General features: G+C 38.9%; 1 protein-coding gene across 6 annotated transcripts in view; it reads right to left on the bottom strand.

Annotated features, from left to right (window-relative positions):
- Positions 1-20,813, bottom strand: part of LOC134539196 (poly(ADP-ribose) glycohydrolase) — a 25,088-nt gene extending 4,275 nt beyond the window's left edge. The window contains exons 1-12 of one of the 6 annotated variants that reach the window (XM_063380971.1): positions 20,523-20,813; positions 20,369-20,430; positions 15,709-15,822; positions 13,872-14,014; positions 13,510-13,626; positions 12,503-12,670; positions 11,820-12,073; positions 10,979-11,067; positions 8,971-9,130; positions 4,874-5,004; positions 2,391-2,578; positions 1,746-1,980 (exon numbers count right to left, since the gene is read on the bottom strand). In XM_063380971.1, coding sequence (XP_063237041.1) covers positions 1,746-1,980; positions 2,391-2,578; positions 4,874-5,004; positions 8,971-9,130; positions 10,979-11,067; positions 11,820-12,073; positions 12,503-12,670; positions 13,510-13,626; positions 13,872-14,014; positions 15,709-15,822; positions 20,369-20,430; positions 20,523-20,530 — 1,669 coding nt within the window. In that variant the 5' untranslated portion in view covers positions 20,531-20,813. Of the gene's footprint in view, positions 1-1,745; positions 1,981-2,390; positions 2,579-4,873; positions 5,005-8,970; positions 9,131-10,978; positions 11,068-11,819; positions 12,074-12,502; positions 12,671-13,509; positions 13,627-13,871; positions 14,015-15,708; positions 15,823-16,699; positions 16,861-20,368; positions 20,431-20,522 lie in introns of those variants that run through there. The other 5 variants (XM_063380972.1, XM_063380975.1, XM_063380970.1 and 2 more) reach the window with 5 other exon arrangements.

Here is a 20,813-nt window from a genome sequence, read left to right as displayed (position 1 = left end):
CATATTACATAGTAAGACATAGATTTGTAACACAGCAATGAAATTTCAAAAAGCAATTATTTGGATATCAATTTCCTTCTTTCTGAGCACTAATATGGGGCCAACATAATAATGTGCTATGATTAACAAGAAATTGTTTTATCTGGTAATTTTTTTTATTTTGGCATTTATTTTAATGAGATAGGTTCCTTCTTTATTATAAATGTTAATGTGAATTTTTAACAGTTTTTATGATATTTGTCAGTACTTCAAGTGACATTTGAAAATGTGTATTTTTATTATTGAAATAGGCAAAACCTTTCGTAATCTACGAATGCACAAAATAATTTTATGCATTCTTATTTCATCATTTCTACTGAATGGTGTAAAACATAAAGCCCAATTGCTTTTGTAATCATTACAAATGTTGAAAGATTATTATTTTTTACTTTATTCCAGAACTTATTTCACAAAACACATGATTGGAAAAAAAATTATTTTTTAACATTTGTAATGTTGCAACTGATTAAATAATTAACCAATTGGGCCCTACATACAACATCATTCAATAAAAATATAAAATAACCATGCATTATATTAATATTCAGCATTCATAAAAGCAAATGAAGTGCCTTCTTTTGATGTTTTTAAGTAAACAACTTTGTTCAATTAAAAAACACACACACAACCTCACACACACACACACGCAGATATAAAAATTTCATAAGCAAATCCTTGGCTTCCAATGTTTTATAGCTTTGCAACAGATGTGCTAGTAAAAGCACCAGTAAGCATCATACTGTTACACTAAAATAAAAATCCCCTACGTAGGCAGGCCCCTTAATATTACAGAGGTCTGTGTATCAATTAGCAAAGAAAAGATTATATGGTTTTATTTTTAGTCCAATTTAGTTTTTTAAACAAAATATTTTGGTGTTATTAAAAAAAAAAAAAAAAAACGTTTTGTAATACTTACTCCCGTAAAATAGTGTATTTGTATTACTGCAATTTTTACAACAAAATATTTTGTAATAAATTAGTGGAAAACATACTGAAAAAAAATTAAAAAATTAATTGGCAAGCATTAGTGATTTAAAAGTGCTTCAATAAGAAGAGCATAACAAAACACAATAAATTAATTTTTACCAACTGTGCACTTTGTTACAGTTTCTATTCGGAAATACAGACATTATTTGAATAAAAAATATAAAGCTGCTTAATTCAAAGATATACACTGCACTCAGTCAGGGCCACAACTAGAGTCTTTGGCACCCGGGGCATAAATGGATTAATGCCCCCCCCCCTCTTTTTTTTTTTGCACATACCACACCAATAAAGCGGGGGGTCCGGGGGCCCTCCCACGGAAAAATGGTGCTATTTAAGCATTTTCCATACCTACATGTAACAGTTTATGTGCTACTGTACCTTCCATGCATCAACCCACTATGTCCGTAAAGTAGTCCGTATAATCACTAGACTTGTTCATTAAATATGTTGAGACGTTGTATTGTAAATCAGATTAGACATTCCTGGCATGCAAGTTAAAAAAAACTTTTTACCCCAGTTACCGAGTTACCAGTTGTGGTAGAAAGGAATTACAATGCAAGCGATTTCGGCGCCCCCACAGATTTGCGCCCGGGGCGTATGCCACGCTTGCACCCCCCCCCCCCCCCCCCCCACCCCCCTAGTTGCGGCCGTGCACTTCGGTGCACAGTGTCATGCGGGGTGTAGTAGTCTGGAACGACCGCGAGGCGTCGGGACCTCACCCACGGTGACCCCGTGCTTGGCCAGCAGGGCGTGCAGCTCGAACACGTCGTCGCGCAGCCCCGTGTCGCCGAAGGTGAAGTAGGCGAGGTGCCTCCCCGCCTCGCCCGCCGCCATCAGCTGCAGCAGGGCCTTGAGGCGCGTGTCGCCCCTGAAGGCGCCGCACCCCCAGTTGCCCGTGGCGACGGGGCAGAGCCGCCCCGCGGGCAGCTCCGGGCTGTGGAACCCCGCGTACGCCTGCAACCCGCTCTCACACTCACCACACGCACAGGCGTCGTTCCGGGGTGGCAATCTATAACATCAACATTGAGTATTTATAAAAGCAGATAGGGTGCCACCATTTGGTTTTTTTAAGTTACACAACTTAATTCAAGCAAAATATATATGTACAACACACACACACACACACACACAAAAAAAAAAAAAAAAAGGAAAAACCAATTATTTTCTTGAATGACTCTCAGGCTTCCAATATTTTAAAGCTTTGCAACAAAACGCGAAGCTTCGCATCAAAATGCAAAGCTTTTGCACCAAAACCGAAGCTTCAAATGAAACGAATAGAAAATTCCCTGGCGAAGTCAAACTGGATATTGAAAAGAGCTTGGACCGATTCGCTCGGCCGGAAGCCTCGCGCAGGCCGGCGTCACCTTGTTCAGCTCCCGCTGCATGCACGAGGGGGCGAACTGGGACCGGGCGGCATCCAGCAGCAAGGCATCCATCGCGACGATGGCACACGACCGCCGGCCGGAGCTGTCTCGCGGGGTCGAGTCCACGTAGTCGCCGGCCCACTTGAAGGTGTCCCCGTAGCCCGTGTAGGAGCTGTACCGCTCACAGCCTGCCAGGAAACCAAAATTATTTCAGTTTTTGCTTTGACGGATCCATGTTTATAGTGCTTTAGCTACAACATAAAAAAACTTGGATTTGTAAAGCTAGGATTACATAGTTTTAAATAGTACCTTAATCCAGTGGTTCGCAAATGTTTTGAATTCGGGGTGCATTCAAAAACATACAAATTATTGTAGGCGCACCATGTATAAATATCTAAAAATTAAGTTACCGTATTTACTCCCATAATGTCCGCAGTAATTAGGCTACATTTTTGACAAAAAAAAATGGGGTGCAGACATTATGAGATGAATTCAGAAAAAAAAAATTTTTCCTCAAAATTTTAAGTTTTGTGTAGAGTAAAAAAATTGTTCTCTCATAATTAGATTACTAGCAGAGCACTGGTGACTGACAACCCTCCGCAGCGGACGTGAGAAATGTGACAGGTGACGAGATAATTGGGTGCCAGCGATTAGTGGAAGACGCCACTCATAATTTTTTTCTTCTCTCACTCGCGTGTGCGCTCTTACGTTCAGAAGCCGCAGCCAGCCTACACAAAATAAACGCTTTGCGTGAAAAGATATTTTTTTAATCTTTCATTGAGATGGCCACTGACGGCACGGGGCAGATGTCTAATGTCTGCATTAGCCGGCGCCGGCGAGCCTCCCTCCCTGTCCCTTGCCCACTGTGTGTATAAAAAAACCGTGTGCTTGTACCCCCACCACTTCTCTGCTACCTCCCCTACTTTGTGACGTAGTGAGTTGACATGTACTGGCTTGTGCTATATATAGCCCATCCCCTTAGGCAGCTGTGCAGTGGAATGCGAGTTTCTGTGTCCGGACGGTTTCACCACGCTACAAAACCCTCTCAGCGACAGCTCCGGAGAAATGAACAATTCAAGGTCAAAGCATTGTTGACAGCGTCCGTAATTTTCCATCCCGTTACTGTGCCTTTCAGGGGTGGCCAAGGTTGCTTTGTCTGGTGCGGACTTTATGTGGATTTTAAAAAATTCCATTTCAAGTATTTAAAAAGAAAGGTGCGGACATTATGCGATTAAATACGGTATATAATTAGTAAGTTAAATAAAATGAAATATCTTAAATTTATTCAGACTTGTTCCCAAACAGTTAAGACTGACAACAGTGCCCTACTGAACTTAATCACAAAACGAGCAAAACTTGTAGTCATTCAAATAACACTAATAATGATATGTTAACAAAACACAGTTTTGGTGAAATAAGTATTATAAAACATTTCTGTCCCACATGTGTTAAATATTATGCTATCTTTATGAATAAAATAATTCATAAATAATAAAAATAAAATCTGTTTTAAAAACAAAATTGGCTCATAAATAAAATTATGAAATCTTGCCTCTAGCCATGACAAGAGACAAGATTTTATGGTTTATTTTTAGGTCAATTTCGTTTTTAAAACAGGAGATTTCGGTGTTTTTTTTATGGACTCAGTTTTTTCCATAAAGAGAGCACCATTTCCAACCAATACGAAACTTTACCAAAGCAATGTCACTTTGACTGATACAAGATGCACTTTTTACAATACAATAATTGGTAATAAACATGATAAACTACTGGGAACACTACAAACAAATCAGTGAGTATATCTGAGTTTGAAAAATGTACCAATGTTATTACATAAAAATTTTACAATATAAAATTTTTTTTTTCCAATCTATGTAGTACATACATTTTGGTACTAATTCATGAAAAATAATTTACACTGCATCATAGTGTGTTCCGTGACCATGGAAGTTAAAGAATTCACCCGAAAATTTTGGTGAATTCTAGCAGCGCCCAGCACCAACTTGTGTCCAGGAGGCCATCTTTAATTTTTACTGTCTTTTGTTGGACACACACAAGCAAGGAGAAAATTTTCGTCCGTGACCAACCGACAAACATAAAGAAAAAACACTGTGACATTCATAACAACTGTATTCATAAAAATCAAATTTATAATTTTATTTTTTTAGTTTCATTAGTAATGCTAGTAAAAAAAAAAAAAACATTTTTTTTTGTTAAAATTTCCTTATTAATATTTAAAATATTTTTATTTAATAGATATATTACAGATTTAAATAAAAACGTGGAAATGATTTGTTCAGTATCCTAACTCCCAAAGTGTTCATATTTAAAAAAAAAAAAAAAAAAAAAACAGTCACACACAAAAATGAGAAATACGTACATACAAATGGGTCCATTTTAAAAAGGATCTGAACGTAGTGTACTGGTGTGCATGCACGACACGACGCGACACGGGAGGAACCGTGTTCTCAAGGGAGACTCACCGACGACGACGAGGGCCTCTGTGCTGTCCAGCTCCTGGGTGAACAGGCGGGCCGCCAAGAGCTCGGGGCAGATCACGAAGCGTATCTCCTCCTGCACGCACCCCGCGCCCAGCACGCCGCCGCCGACCTTCCTGCCGGTCGACACCGCACGCTCGCCACGGGGCCAATCGGATAGCCCGGATAAACACACACGCTTGCCACGCGGGGGAGGACAGATGCAGCAGATCAGATAGCCCAAATAACTCCATCCATCCCCTCATCAAAGGTTCGGCAAGGCTTCTGAATGGATTATATAGATATTATCCAGTCCATTGTCACAAGAATACAGGCCTGTGGAGTTTGCTTGTTTGTTTATTCAGAAGATTCACGACTGAATTTTTCCATGGATATGCTATTACAATAGGTACAAAAACAACCAAGAAGTGTATGCAAACACGCAAATACGTATTTAGCTGACTGTTCTGGCTGCAACTGTCTCATTGTTATAAGCCTACTTTGTTCGTCTGTGCTATTTTTTTTTTCTCTCTAAATTCCCTCCTGTGTCTTGACTCACCTTGTAACATTTCATATCGATATCAGCATTTATGTTGGCTTGTTCTCCATTAATTTAAGTATTCACTAGCTACTAACCCGCCAATTTCTCGCCCGATTTCAGGGTATTGTTAACCTCTTAGTAAAATTTTTGTTGGTGTTATTCGTAACCAATATCTTTTCTTAGGTTTGACTGAAATATATAATTAATCATCTTAAAAACTTTACCACCCCTTTTCAGCCCTTTAGACATGGAATTTCAAAAAAAATTCTTCCTCGGTGCACTGCCGGTGATTTTAGCTCGCATAGAGTTTATTATTTTAGCATAGCGTTTCCCGTTTTATAGTCCGTTACACTTCACAAGTACATTTCCATAATGATTTTATGAAGAGAACCAGTGCTCATCTGTTTTTTTTTTCTTTCTGCAGTGAAGCTTATTAGATAATACTAGGGACAGGTACTTTTCGCGATCGCCAATCACCGTCGTTATTTCGCGATTTTGGCCATTTTTTTTACGAAAATGTGAATTTTGCGATTTTCCACTGTTCCGTCGCGAAATTGGTCAAAATTTTGTTATTTGAACTTTAATTGCCACAAACACAGATAATTTAGATATAATTCATCTTCCGTTTGTAACACCAGCGCACCAATAAAAAATAAAACACTACATAAAAATACATTTCACAGTGCCGGCAACATTACTAGGCAAAACAAGGTAAACAATTTATTTTCTCCAACCATAACCACAAAAACCAAATTCTGTGGCAATAAATCACGGCGAGGTTAACGACCACAGATGACGGTAATCCAGGACCGTTTATATTTTGCATTTTAACATTACAAGCTTCAACATTTGTTTCTCGTGCCATGAAGTTATCAAAATAAAACGTGTTTCTCAATAAACGTGTTACCAACGTAGCAGTACAAGAATGCGAGAAAGAACATGAACGTTTACGAACAATCGATTGTTGTTTAATCATACAATCAAGCGTGTTCGGTAGATAAAAACGATACCGCGTTCAGAACGCGTAAATTTTGATATCAACGAAAATTACAAGTGTTTTTTCTTCATAATTTACTTAACCATAAAATACTTTAGGCAATTTTAAACTGCAACAAACAAATTGATGGATGTATGTGATTTTTTTTTTCGGTTGTTAGGTTACTGCACATGCGTGCATTTATTATTGTTAGGTGGCTATTCGTTACGGTAACTGAACGAAGTATGACATAAACACACTAGATAGGGCCTAAGAATGTTCTTCTGATGGTCTCTATTCGACAGATAAGGTAGTTTTATTTTGTAAATACTGTAATTGCAGTCAATTGGGACCGTAGAGACTCAATTGGGGGACGCACCACAACGCCGAAATACTACAATGCCAAATTGACCACAATGCCGGCACGCTAGAAAACTGCTGTGTACCACAACGCCGAAATACATAAAAGCCGAAAAATGTCATTCCAGGACTTCCACAAAGGTTAGATTAGGTTAGGTTTGACTAGGTTAGGTTAGGATAGGCTAGGTTAAGTATGGTTAGGTTATATTACGCTAGGTTTGATTATGGTATTTCGGCGTTCAGGTACATTTAAGAAACACACACAAATTCATTCAGTTGTTATTTCAGCGTTATGGTACACAGCAGTTTTCTAGCTGTCGGTGTTGTGGTCAATTTTGACATTCGGCGTTATTGTACGTTTGGCGTTGTGGTATTTCAGCATTGTGGTAACAACCCCTCAATTGTTAAGCACATAAGCAGTGAAAAGCACAAAAAGTCACGCATTTCTTCCCCCGCTACTGTAGCACTGCAGCATACTAGTGGTGTTTGTGTGCAGCACGCAAAAAAAAAAAAAGGAAAACTGAAGCGCATCGTTTTGCTATGGAGACCACTGAGGTGTTCCTCAAAGCGAACATCCCACTTCATAAACTTCAGGACCCCAGTATTTTAAGCTGGATGAAGAAATATGTTGAAGTTTTGTATATATGCCTACATCAATATCTGTAATAATGGAGTGGCTTAAATTTAGAAGCTCTCAAAACCAAACCCAATTTAAGCTAGTTGGAAATGGGCATTTTAAAACTAACCTAAGCTAAACTTACCAAATATAAAATAAGACTCACCTAAACCAACCAAACCTAAAACTAAAGAAACCTAACTTTTTGGCCTAGCATACCACCTGAGTTAGGAATATATTTTATTGACAAACCTTCCCTCTAAACCCAAAAGTTTTGACATTCTGGAAGAGTAGCTACTTTTAAGTTTGAAGGGTTTTTCACTTCTAAATATTAGTTCTAAACATTTTGACTATTCATTACTGAGTTCATTTAACTTTTTCTTAAAAAAGGATACGCGTAGATAAATTTTGCCGCTTTTTTTTCCTCACCGCTTTTGGCATTTTTTCTCCCCGCTTTTGGCATTTTTGCTCACCGCTTTTCACTAATTTTACTCACCGAAAAGTTCCTGTCCCTAGATATTACTTGTTTTAAATATCATTGTGTTTTATATTAATTTTTCTTTAGAATTCTCATTAAAGCTATAATAATAAATGATAACCCAACAAAATATCCGAACTGTAGAGACAAGATTGTATGGTTTTATTTTCAGGCCAATTTTTTTTTAAAATTGGAGATTTCTGTGTTATTTTTATTTTTTCTGGAATTTGTTTATTAAAAAAGATAGCATATTATTAAACAAATATGATACTTAAATGTTCTAAGGAACTCATTCCTCAAAAACAATGTGTCATTTTGACTGAACATGATGCTATTTTTCAATATAATGGATGTAATAACTTTTCAGAACAAATAAAATTAATCTGTTAAGTATTTCTGTGTTTGAAAAATGTTCTTCAGTCATAATGTAAAAATGAGTAACTAATAAGAGTTACAAGATGAAAAAAAGTTAATGTTTCCTAATCTTTTTTTTAATTGTGGTGCAAACGTCATGCTAAAGAAATTGCTTATATTGAATTTTGTATTTAAAATATTTAAATTTAATTTTGGTGCTTTGTGGTATACTAACTTGAATTTCTGTGTTGTATGGTGCATGGGCATGATTTTCGGTGCTATTTTTGTTTTATCGCAATTCACCCCATAATATTGTCACTACTAGTCTGGTATGGCAGTGGTCTCGAAACGTGTAGGACTGAAGACCTTTTACTCGACGTTTCAAATTTTCAAACCAACCTAGCTTAAAGGAATGTTAGATCGTGGGAATGTTTTATACAATTATACGGTATGTGTAGAGACCTGAAAAATTTGCGGGTTCATTTCGTGTCATGCTAAAATTCAAATAATTACACCTTAGTGCTGCTTCTGCCATTGGTTCACTGTTAATCTGGAGGACTGAGGGCCAATCAGAGACCCTCACCCATAGAAGTGTCGAATCACAGGTTACCCAGTCGAGACGACTCACAAGTCAGCAGCCAATGAACAGTTGGCATTTGCCCGAGTGTGTAGAGGATATTGGAGTCCATCCTGAAGTTCATTGAACCCGCGAATTTTTCCGAGCTCTAGGTATGTGGAACCATCAGAGTTAGAGCCAAGAAGTAGTGCGTGGGCGTACTTGTTGGCGAAGTCGACCTGCAGGCAGCCGCCCCCCTCGTCCTCGATGGTGCCCGTGCTGGACACGTGGAGCAGCGGGAGCAGGCTCCGGGACCCGGCCCACGCCGGCAGCCGCGCCTGCGACACGTACTGGCGGGAGAAGGTGACCACGCCCTCCGGCACTGCGGGAGCACACACACACTCACACTCACACCGGCCGAGTACAGCGACCCTCTCGCGACCGTGGTCGAGCTGCAATCACAGCAAAACCCTGTTAGAATGTTCCTGCTGATGTCGCATTTTCTAAGTCCCAACATCTCCCCCATAAGAACAATGTATTTATTTCCTGTTCATAACGTGAATTTCCTGCTTATAACGTTTCCTTTCTTAAATTCAATAAATGCAAAAAAAAAAGTTTTAAAAATCTACTTGTCCCATCTGTGATGTTTGACACAGATAATAGTTTACTTTATAATTTACACATGTTTTTGTTTACAATAACTGTAACACTACAGGTATACATTGTTCAAGTAGGATGTCGGTGGGCCACAATACTAGTGCTAACGTGTTGGTGCTGGCTAACGCTGTCCAAATCAAAGGTACCGTCTTCTATCGCATAATCATTACACCCATATTTTAGGGCGTCAAAATTTGGATAAAAAAAAAACCTCTCGCGTAGTTGTCGCATGATTTTTTTGGTCCCGCTATTAGATTTCGAGCTCTTTTTGTAGTATTTTTTCGTATAAAACAATGTATCTTAAAGTAGAAATCTAATATTTATTTGGACGTTACCACTTACTTATTTAATTAACGAAAATACGAAGTTGTCTGATGTGTAAAATATCTCTTAAAGACGTTTTTAAACATTATATGCAACCTTTATCTGATCATCTGCGACACCGCGGTGTACTGCTTATAAAAATGTAGCCAGCGCTAGTTGGCATCATTCATGTTTGGTTATGTTGCTTCCCGTATAGAGAGCGCACACATAGTCGAATATCGATATCTCGCTGATTGCATGCAACGCGCGCTATCTGACGAGTGTCGAATTAACTACACCTGATGGCCCGCACTCTTTCGTGGTGTGTACTATGACGATAGTTATGCGTTCGTTCAGGCTCATATTTGGGTCATAGATTTTGTTTTTCAATTTAAAGTTGAAGAAAGGTTTTTGTTGCATGACACTAATTTTAATTGTTTGTCGTACTCTTTTATACTTAACTTTTTAAATAAACTTTTTTCCATGAATGGGTTTTGCTTTTATGAATAACTTTACCTAACAAAATTTTTTTTCTCTCGCATAAACGTCGCACCCCTACTTTTCAAACTTGATTTTAGTAAAAAAAATGTGCGATGATTATGCGATAAAACACGGTACGTTAACATTCACAGTCACATGTCTGTTGGCACCCTTGTATTGAAGAAGAAGAAGAAGAAGAAGAAGAAGAAGAAAACCTTCCTTTCCTTGCCATTCTGTTTGCCAACTATTCCTCAATGGCAAAAAGAAAGTGTTTTCTATTAATGATAAGAGTTGAATTAATTTAATTTGTAACTAGGAATCCCAAAAAAACACATGCTCAAGTGGTGAAGGAATTGGACATAAACATTTGCACACTAAACGTTATCGTCACAAATCGTGAGACATTTTTATATGAATGTGAATTGCAAAACCTAAACCAATGTTTGACGGATCGGTTATTTTTTTCTCCTCGCGCAAAATTTCTTTGTAGCACGCTAGGAATAGTGTGGACGGAGTGGAGAATTGAGACGTTAAAAAGAAGAGGCGAACAAATTGATGAGAAGATTTAAAAATTGTGACTCTGGATTCGTTTAAGACAGGGTCGCGTAAGTTGATGTATTATGTACTGTGGTGATAAGAAATTGAAATAGCTTACTCGGCGTACTTTAGTTCATCGTAAGGTCTCGACTGACTTTTGCGACCGAGCGGTCACCCTCGGCCGGTGCAAGCACGGAGACACGTGTGATTCTGTTCCTACCACGCCCACCACGTCAACAGGCGTCCCACTCACTTTTGGTGCAGACCCGCCAGAAGTAGTGCACGATGCACTGAAGCTTCTCCAGGCAGCACGTGGAGTTCTTGCGAGCGGAGCAGAACAACCTGCGGAATGTAAATGTGTAGCGTTCAATTGCAGCAGTACACGCTAAATACTAGACACAAGATTTCATAGTTATTTTTTCCAGACCAATTTCGTTTTTGAAACAAAGAATTTCAGTGTAATTGTTCAAATTATTATAAATGCTGTTTTGTAATACTTACCTCACCAAAACAGGGGTTATATTTATAGGCTGCATTTTTTACAGTCAAATTTTTATTAAATTGGTCTAAAACAAATTCAGAACAAAAATAAATTAAAGAGCATTTACAATTTAGAATTGAATCAATAAGAGATGCACAGTAAAACAAATAAAAATAAATTGTCCGATCCATGAACTTTGGTACTACGTATTTTTTTGTCCGGAAATATCTGAACTTTCCTTGAATTTCAAACATTAAAACACACAAACAGTAAAACCATGCAATTTGGTGCATGCTTACAAAAAGCATTTAACAATATGCTGAGGATGGATGAGTGCGTTGTTCTGTTCCCGCATTTTGTTTTTAAACTGTATTTTTGTAAAAGTGAAAATGGCAATAACTCATGTTCTCGGCATGACACACCTGAAACTGATTCTTGACGGCACTCAAGGGACTTGCATTAGACATTAATCTTAATTTCTCCGCCGTGTGATGTTATGGTCATCGTTCATATGGTTGTCCCGTGCACAAACGACGAGAAGGACCGCGCGCCGGCCCGGAGGCGACACTGCGCTAGAAGCACGTGCGAACGGACGGCCCGCGTCGCGCCTCACCGGCTGAAGTTGATGTCGGGGTAGCTGCTGTACTCGGAGGAGCGCCGGGAGGAGTTGCGGCGGGGGAAGGTGCAGAGGAAGGCGTTGGCCAGCAGGCAGGCCACCTGCTGCTGGGAGAGGCTGACTGCGCGGCCGGCGTGCTGGGCCAGCAGCGGCACGCCGCCCGTCACCAGCGCGGGCAGCCGCAGGGCCAGCTGCACCACCATGGGCAGCAGGACTGTGAAGAAGCGCGCCGACTCCGTGCTCGACAGGTACTGGGGGACAGGCGACCAGACACACGGTGCAGTGCAGCGGAGCTACGTCAAATGAAAATTTTCTAGATATTCACACAGTCGAATCGAAGTGCGAATATTTTTCTCAGCGAAACTGTATTAAATGTATCTCATAAAATGCAATATCGAAGTAAAAAAAAAAAAGTTTGTGATGTTTGAACGAATTGGGCCATATGTATAACACCATTCAATAAATATTATAAAATAAGCAGAATAAAATAAGCAGATTGCTAACTTTTGATTTTTTTTTTAGGTAATCAACTTTATTCAAGCATAACATATACAACACAACTCTATATTTTATAAACATCAATCAAAATAAACAATTATTTCAGCAAAGTACGTAGTCTTACAGCAGCTGTACGTCAAAGATCCATAAAATAAACCGTTCAGTGTACATCAGCGCCTAACCTCTGTGCAGAAAGAGTGAAGGGTGGAAAAGTCCCAGAAGTCGTATCGTGCGTTGTAGGAGAATATTGCCTCCTGCAGCTGGTGGCTGGACGTAATAGGCTTGAGTAGTGCTTCCTCGATGATGTCCCAGCGAGGCCGCAGCGACTCCGCCTTGCCGTCCGCCCCATCCTGCCGGACACCAACCCCGAACGATACAGCTTACCTCTATGGCTCTGTCTCGAATGTCATATTGGTCATTGTATTATTCCGACATTACAATTATTTGAGGGCTTTTCCTGTAAATTCATCACGATAAAGCTCTTGCATTTGAAGTCTGGTCTCAAATTTTCTCGACTGATATTTCATAAAGATAATTTAGTTGCGGTAAAAAGTCACAAAAGTGTTCATAGTTATGATTACTTGCGTAACCTATTACAGCTTGAAAATACAACATTATAAACAAAAATTTGTGACCCAACATTTTATAAATAGTAATGATGAAAAAATTAGATAAAAAAAGGCATCTGTGAAACCGCACCTCGATACAAATATTTACCATTCCCGATACAGTTGATTCTCGAAGAGACTTCCGAGCAATGCCATGCAAGTGTCGCAACGTCAGAGCACGGTAACAGCAAACCCTCTTAAGCCACAGGATAATTGCATCGGTTTTGAAAGGCTATTAAAAAAAATTGGAGGAACTTACAGAAATGAGGTTTATTTTAATGGAATCAGTATACAAATCCATTTTTTTTTTTTAATCAAGTTCTGACGATCACATCAGGAAGATGGTGGCCATAAGATACATTGACGAAGGTGATTTCGGAACTCTTCAAAAGTTTAGACCAAGATAAGCACAATTTTTTTTTTAACATCATTCGAAAATTATTTACGCTTAGGTACTAGTTTCTGCCACATTTTGGCCACGATTCGAGACCTGAGTGACTTTGGAGACACCCCGGTGTACATCCGGACCGGGCCGAGAGCCAGAAACCCGGTCGGCACGGGGGGAAGGGAGGCGCACTCACGTTCTGGACTGGGTACATGCTCATGGGCGAGCAGGGCATTCGCACATGGTTGCTGTCCCACTTGTCTTTCAGCCGGGGCGGGTGGGGCCGGGGCAGGCACCCGCTCTGCACCGGCAACTGCACACACACCCGACGACCAGCTCATTCGACAACGGAACAACGTGTCACCGCGAACAGCGGCTGGTGAATCACATCGTTGAGGTATGAACTTAAAAAAAAAATTATAATACAATTAAAAATTCTATTATAAGCTTAATTACATGACATATTCCTGATCCTCCAGTTAGTCTTTCTGTCCTGAAAATAATATTTGTTAATTTATAGTGAAAGATGAAAATCACTTGGTCACAGCCCCGTCTGACCTCAAACAGCACGGTGTGGCTGGCCGAAGGTGCCACGGGCGGCAGCGCGGGGCAGTGCCTGTTGGGCAGGTCCGAGAGTCGCTGCCCCCGCCACGACCCCAGTTCCTCCTCCGCCAGGTCGCCATCTCCGTCCTTGGACACCGCTGCGGGACCACAGAACAACCCGTGAAGGCAACAAACTACAATAACTGCGTGTCAGAGACAGTAACTTGTCTTTCATACTTCACTAACAAACACCCACAAAATTCTTATCTTCTAGCAGCCGAGCACAACGTTATAACATTACACAGAGCTTATTTTAATGGCCACGCAATAATGTACGTAAACATAGTGGTATGTTGAGCCAAAGTGTTCTACGAAGATGTCTACAAAATGTGTAATAAAATTTTTCTGACTTTGAAATTGACTTGACTTACTTTTTTTTTTTTTTTAAATAGTAACTATTTACAATATTATGAAAGAAAAAAATTCAGCCTCTACCACATCAATAGCTAGCATAGTTTCTCGCAATTCAATTTCAAACTGAACCTTGCATATGCCATTCTATAGTATGTATGACTATTCACTAAAACCCAATTTGAAGAAAAGAATGAATGAAAGAAAAAGAAAACTGCCTTGACAGTGTGGGTGATGGCAGACTGCATCATTAAATATAATATCCCCCTTTCTGGGGAATTTCCAGGACTCTTCACGGATTTCAAGAAAATTGTCTGACTTTCCCTAACCAGTTACAACCTACCAGAATTTCTTGAATGTGGACACCCAGCCTTCTGTATCTGCGGGTGAAAGTATTGAGCGCTCGTCACATCCAAATCTTTCCCCAAGAAAGTATTTTACATGTCACAAAGTAACTCATGCATACACAGCCAAAACTGTCTTACTGGAGACAGTGAACACTGAAAATACAGTAGAACCCTGTTGTAATGTTCCAGCCAATAATGTCACATTTTCGAAGTCCCAACATTTTCCCCATACGGACAATGTATTTACTTCCTGTGTACAATGTTTCATGACTTATACTTTTCCTGCTCGCGTTAAATTCAGTTTCACATTTGGTAATAACTCCGTAAATGTTATGCAACATCAGAATAGCTCTAATATTTTGTCTCTTGTCGAAAAAGTATAAAACTTTCACATAGGACTAAACATTACATATTTCCATACGAACTTTCATCCCCTATTGCCTATTGTTATTTTACACCCTTGAGGGTAAAACTTTTAAAAACCTTTCAACCTCTTACAATCCTTTTTTCGCATTAAAAAGTAGCCTATGTCCTTTCTCAGGCTCTGTCTAGACTATCTGTGGACCAAATTTAATTTAAATCGGTTCAGTAGTTTTGGCGTGAAAGCGCGACAGACAGACAGACAGACAGACAGACAGACGAGTTACTTTCGCATTTATAATATTAGTAAGGAAGTAAGGATTAGATTTTTTAAAGTATTTCTCTCTAACTGGTCAATCAGACATATGCAAAGAAAATAAGGCAATAAAATAAATAAAAATAAATAAATGGGTGTTTTACTTCTTCCACAACCCGTTTGAACTGATTTTGAATTGAACATTTTTAGACTATGCACTATGTAAATGTAACAGATGCTCATAAAGTGAAACCACAATTTTAAGACATCTTCTTTTACCTTTACTATTGCTGAATAGAATTCTGAATGGACCTAGCCTTTAATGCAATGATCCTTATAGCATAATGAAAGAATTGAGTGTCACAATGTTAATTAAGCATAAAAAATTGAATTCAAAGTAGGTAATCACAGAAAATGCAATTAAAACAGGATGAGATTTCTAATCAAGCTGATGTTTACAAAAAAAAAAAATCATCACCATTAGATTTTGAAGAGCTTTGACTTGCTCCTTCTTCCAGCATTGGAAAGTCATCTTCAAACATGTCTTCCGACATTGGCTCCGTAAATTCATAATCTTTCTGTAAGTTTTTTCCTGGAACAATAGATTGAAAGATATTCAATGACAAGTTTTGAAAGAAAATTATTGTGTTTTTTTTTTTAATTATACCCTAAAGCAAACCAAACCATAAATATTGTTGTAAAATAAAACCAACAAATGTCGTGAGGGAATACAACCAGGAGTGTGGGCAGGATTTCCCATTTCATCTAGGCAGAGTAAGGGAAGGGGGGGAAAGTTAAAATTAAATCGCTTTGTCCGCTGATTGCTTTCAAATTCTTTCCTTTTGATTAATATTTTTTGTTGGGATTTGAACATAACCCAAATTCCACTAAAATACAAGCACACATCTGTTTAACAAAATATGCAAACTGGGTGATTTCTCATAAGCTAGATTCAAAAGTATACACAATTTCTGTGGCGAGGTGCAGTGATTTGAAGAACTGGAAATTGTCGGATGATTTTCTTCGGAGGACGAAGGTTCAATAGGAGGGCTCATTGGAGGAATAACTTTGGGGAAAGAGGTGTGTTAGTTGATAAGCTTGTGTTTCATGTTGCAACTTGAATATCATAATGTATGTCCAATTAGATTGGTTGACCGGTTGACGGTGGTTCTCAACATCAGGAATGGTTTATTCTCGTTCAAAATTTGACTGTACAGACGAGTTTGACTGTAGGGTTTTTAGACATTGAAGGATGTTGTGTATCAGGTTCTTTCCCGATGGCCGAGCAGAAATGTTTATGTTTAAAGTTCTTGGTTTGGATTTTGATCATGGTTGATTCCTTAGGTATGTTTGGAGCAGCTGTTTGCCATTTAAATGTATTACGGCTTTAACGTCTTGGTGTTAAGTATTTGGCAGTGTTGGGAACTTGACTGTTCCAAGCCGAATGATTGCATGAAGCAGCATAGTACCTGGAGTTGGTGAAGGGGTGTTGATCCAAGTACGTAGATCTGTGTCTTCATGGTAAGGGCACTGGCCGCTCCCTTTGTGGCACTTACAACACACACACAATGGAATGAGGGAGTGCATGGTACAAACACAACGGCATGACTGAGGCTAGTGACCGAGAGCAGCGTGTTATACAGTCGTAATCAACAGGAAACAGGAAAGGATGCAACAATGATAAGAGCAGCGTGTGAATATTATGTAGAGTATAGGAAAGGATACTTGTGAAACAAGTATACTTTAAGTCAGGCAAACACAATAGTGTGACTCCAAAGTAAAAAAAAAAAAAAAAAAAAAAAAAAAAAAAACACTCTCTTCTCAATAAATGGTTAGTAACCATCACTTTAGTAAAAACAAGACCGTGATGGGATAAAAATAAAACCTTAAATTGCGTGTTTACAAAATGCCACAAATTGGAGAGCTATAGGGGAGAGTAGGGATACTTGATCCCCCTCTTGAATTTCCTGCTCATAATGTTTTGTGTGTGTTTAGTTAGCGGCATTGATAGTGTAATAGAATCAGCAGGTAAACAAACTAGATTCCATTGAGCTGTGACAATTTACCTTCATTCTGTGACGATATTTGGTTTTTCATCATATGAAACATTTTTTATAGTTAGTATTATTTTCTTTCTTGTTAACTCTCTAAAACATTTACATTGGTTTTTCAATTCATAGTGGTTTCAGGTTGTCTTAAACAAACATTTCAAAGTAAAATAAGTGTCTTTTTGAGGTTATGTTTAATTATACATTCATTTTAAAAAGTCAGTGTACCATAGGGAGAGTTGATCCCACATTTTCGAGGGAGACATGATCCCAGGATCAAGTTGCCCTTATTAAATTAAGTCTCCCTATAGAGTTTCCTAACAAAACAATAATGCGGAAATTACTTGTGCATTATCCTAAAAAAAAATATGATACATTCATTAGTAAAGTTTAACAATCACAGCAATTACATAGAAATTTTATATTTAGGTGTACCACATTATGATAGGCAGGTTATTTTGTACTATTTCATATGCCGAACAAGTATAGACGAAAACCTGGTGCAAAGAAGCGAGCTCTGCCTGACTCTAACACTGTCGCCGCTGCTGTTGTGGCTGTGAAAGATGGGGCATCCTTGAAAGGCACTGCCAAGAAATTCAACATCAATGTGATGACATTCAAAGAGGTGAATTAGAAGGGGAGAAAAATGCTTGCCTGGGTTCAAAAAGGCACAAGTTTTCACTAATGAAGAAGAAGAGCAACTGGCCGGCTATCTTTTACAAGCATCTCGTCTGAACTATGGGCTACCACTGACGAAGTTGCGAGAGCTTGCTAAGGCGAAGACCAAGAAGATTCCTTTCTCTTGGGAAGTAAACAAAAGTGCTGGCCAGGATTGGGCAAGAAGTTTCATGGAGAGGAACAGCAGCCTGTCTCTTCGAAGTCCTGAACCGACCAGCCTAGCGCCTAGCACAGCATTCAACAAACATACAGTCAGCACCTTTTTTGAGAAATTGAGAGAAACAATTGAAAAGTATGGGTTTACACCTGAAAAAATTTGGAATTTCGATGAAACGGGTGTGACGAATGTCCACAAGCCTTCAAAAATTATTGGAGAGAAAGGTGCTAAACAGGTAGCAAAAGTGACATCGGGAGAGAAGGGGCAGCTCGTAACAGTTGGTTCTGCTGTTAATGCATGTGGTAATCATATCCCTCCCTTTATTATTTTACCACGAGTAAACTGGCAAGACCGTATGCTTCAAGGCGCACTACCAGGCTCTGCAGGAGCAACCCACACATCTGGGTGGATGACAAAGGAAAACTTTTTGAAGTATCTGGAACACTTTCAAAAGCATTCCAATTGCAGCCTGGACAACAAGCACTTACTTATCCTAGATAACCATGATAGCCATGTAAATATTGAAGTTGTAGACTTTGCCAGAGCCAATGGTCTGATCCTCTTAACACTGCCCCCACTTGATTGAAGTGTTTTCGGACCACTGAAAACCTACTACAACCAAGCTGCCGCTGACTGGATGACCAATCATCCAGGAAAAAACATAACAATATATGACATTGCAGGTCTTATTGGACAATCTTATCCCAGGGCTTTTCACCGGCGAACATCCTAAGTGGCTTCAGAGTATCTGGAATTTCTCCTTTTAACTCTGATGTTTTTAGAGGATGAGTTTTGCACTAGTTTGGTGACAGATAGGCCAAACCCTCTGGAAGAAACCATGCATAGGCCTGCCATGCTTTCAGAATTGCCTCCAGCGCTGTCAACTAGTTCTCAGCCTGGGCCATCTTTTCAGCTCCAACAATCACCAACCATCAGTTATGCATTAACAGCTGTCTCTCCACTGGAAGTTCGACCACTCCCCAAGGCTCCTCCTAGAGTTGAACATCCAACAAAAGGCCGCAAGCGGGGTCGATGTCGCATTTTAACTGATACACCTGAGAAAGTCGAGCTGGAAGCAGACATGCAAAAAAGGCATCCAAAATTAAGAAAGACTTAAAAAAACGAGGAGGGAATTTGGAAATGAGTATATCTAAAAAGAAGAAAAAAGAAGAGCAGCCAAAAGGTGACAGTTCAGAAGATGATGGAGTTTGGGAGGCCAGTGGTGACAGCTTGGATGACATTAGTCTACTGTCAACAAGTGAAGATTCTGAAGTGTAAGAGGAAGACTTCTTTGCAGTGTGCGATCCCAAAATAGATGACTTTGTATTTGTTGAGTTTGATGGCAAGAAAGGAAAAACATATTTTGTAGGAAATGTAACTGAAGTTGACCCATCATCCTCTGAGATTTTGGTGAACTTTCTTAGGAAGAAAAAGGCACACTTCTACTTTCCAACAATTAGAGACGAGGTGCTTGTGCCAAGAGAAAGAGTGAAAAAAGTCCTACCACTGCCTTCCATCAGACATGGACACTACAATTTCAAAATAAAATTTCCCAATGTTTATATTGGTTGATTTGTTGTTTCATAGTAGGTAACTTTCTTAAATAACTTTAATGAAGATGACCTATCAGTCACTGAGATATTTGTGGAACATTTTAAGGAAGAAAGAGTGTACCTTCCTTTATTTCCAACAGGTAACTTTGAAGCAATGGACTTGTCCCAACAGACAGTGTTAAAAATGATCTGCAAGTGCCCTACACAAGACGTGGACTGTATTTTTATTACAAAGTTTCCCAATTTCTTATTGGTTAAATATTTCTAAGTGACCATTATTTTACAGTAATTTAATTAATACATTAAAAATATGTTATGAAACTTATTGACTTCATTTCTTCCATAAAATAACTCAAAGAAACATAAATAAATAGCAGAAAGAATTTTAAAAAGTTCAGAAGGGAGACATGATCCTTTTGGAATCAACTCTCCCAGTAAGAGGGAACAAGTCTCCCTAACGAGGGACTTGATCCCTGACACAAAAAATCTTAAAAAAGATTCTATAATAGTAGATAAAAGATATTTAAAATCCGAAGGGGTGTTAATCCTTGTGCCAAGATTGTTAGAATGAAATACAGTCCTAGATAATCAGATATTTCTTTTAAGGCTTGAACTAGAATCAAAAAACTAAAAAGGGGATCAAGTATCCCTACTCTCCCCTACTCTCTGGAACATGCCAATAAAATACAAACACAAACTCACCACGATAATTTTCAGTTTTATCTTCCATATCTATATTTAAAATTGTACTTGCATTAAAAGACCTAAAACAGAAAAACGCATACTTGTTTCTTAAATTGAACTTTCCCTCCGTGCGTAAGTAAAGTCACAACAAACATACCGAAACAGTACACACAAACACATGTATTTACACCGTATGACGAGTTTTTATTGGCGCATGTGTTGACTATGTCATAACACAAACATTTGAACAAAAATTTTCACCACCACAATCGTTACACGGCATTAATTGTTTTTGAATAATTCCCAACCCAGCCAAGCCCATAATTGAAAGAATAAGTACACCGGCACGATAACAAGGAACAGCAGGAAATAATAGTAATCTGCAGACAGTTCTTCCATGTTGGATGTCGTAAAGTTATCAAAACCATCTTGCCACCATGATATACGAATGGTAAAATTTTTC

Source organism: Bacillus rossius, chromosome 15 (assembly GCF_032445375.1).
Source record: "Bacillus rossius redtenbacheri isolate Brsri chromosome 15, Brsri_v3, whole genome shotgun sequence".
Taxonomy (NCBI): Eukaryota; Metazoa; Arthropoda; class Insecta; order Phasmatodea; family Bacillidae; genus Bacillus; species Bacillus rossius.
This window is presented reverse-complemented; position numbering and strand designations above follow the sequence as displayed.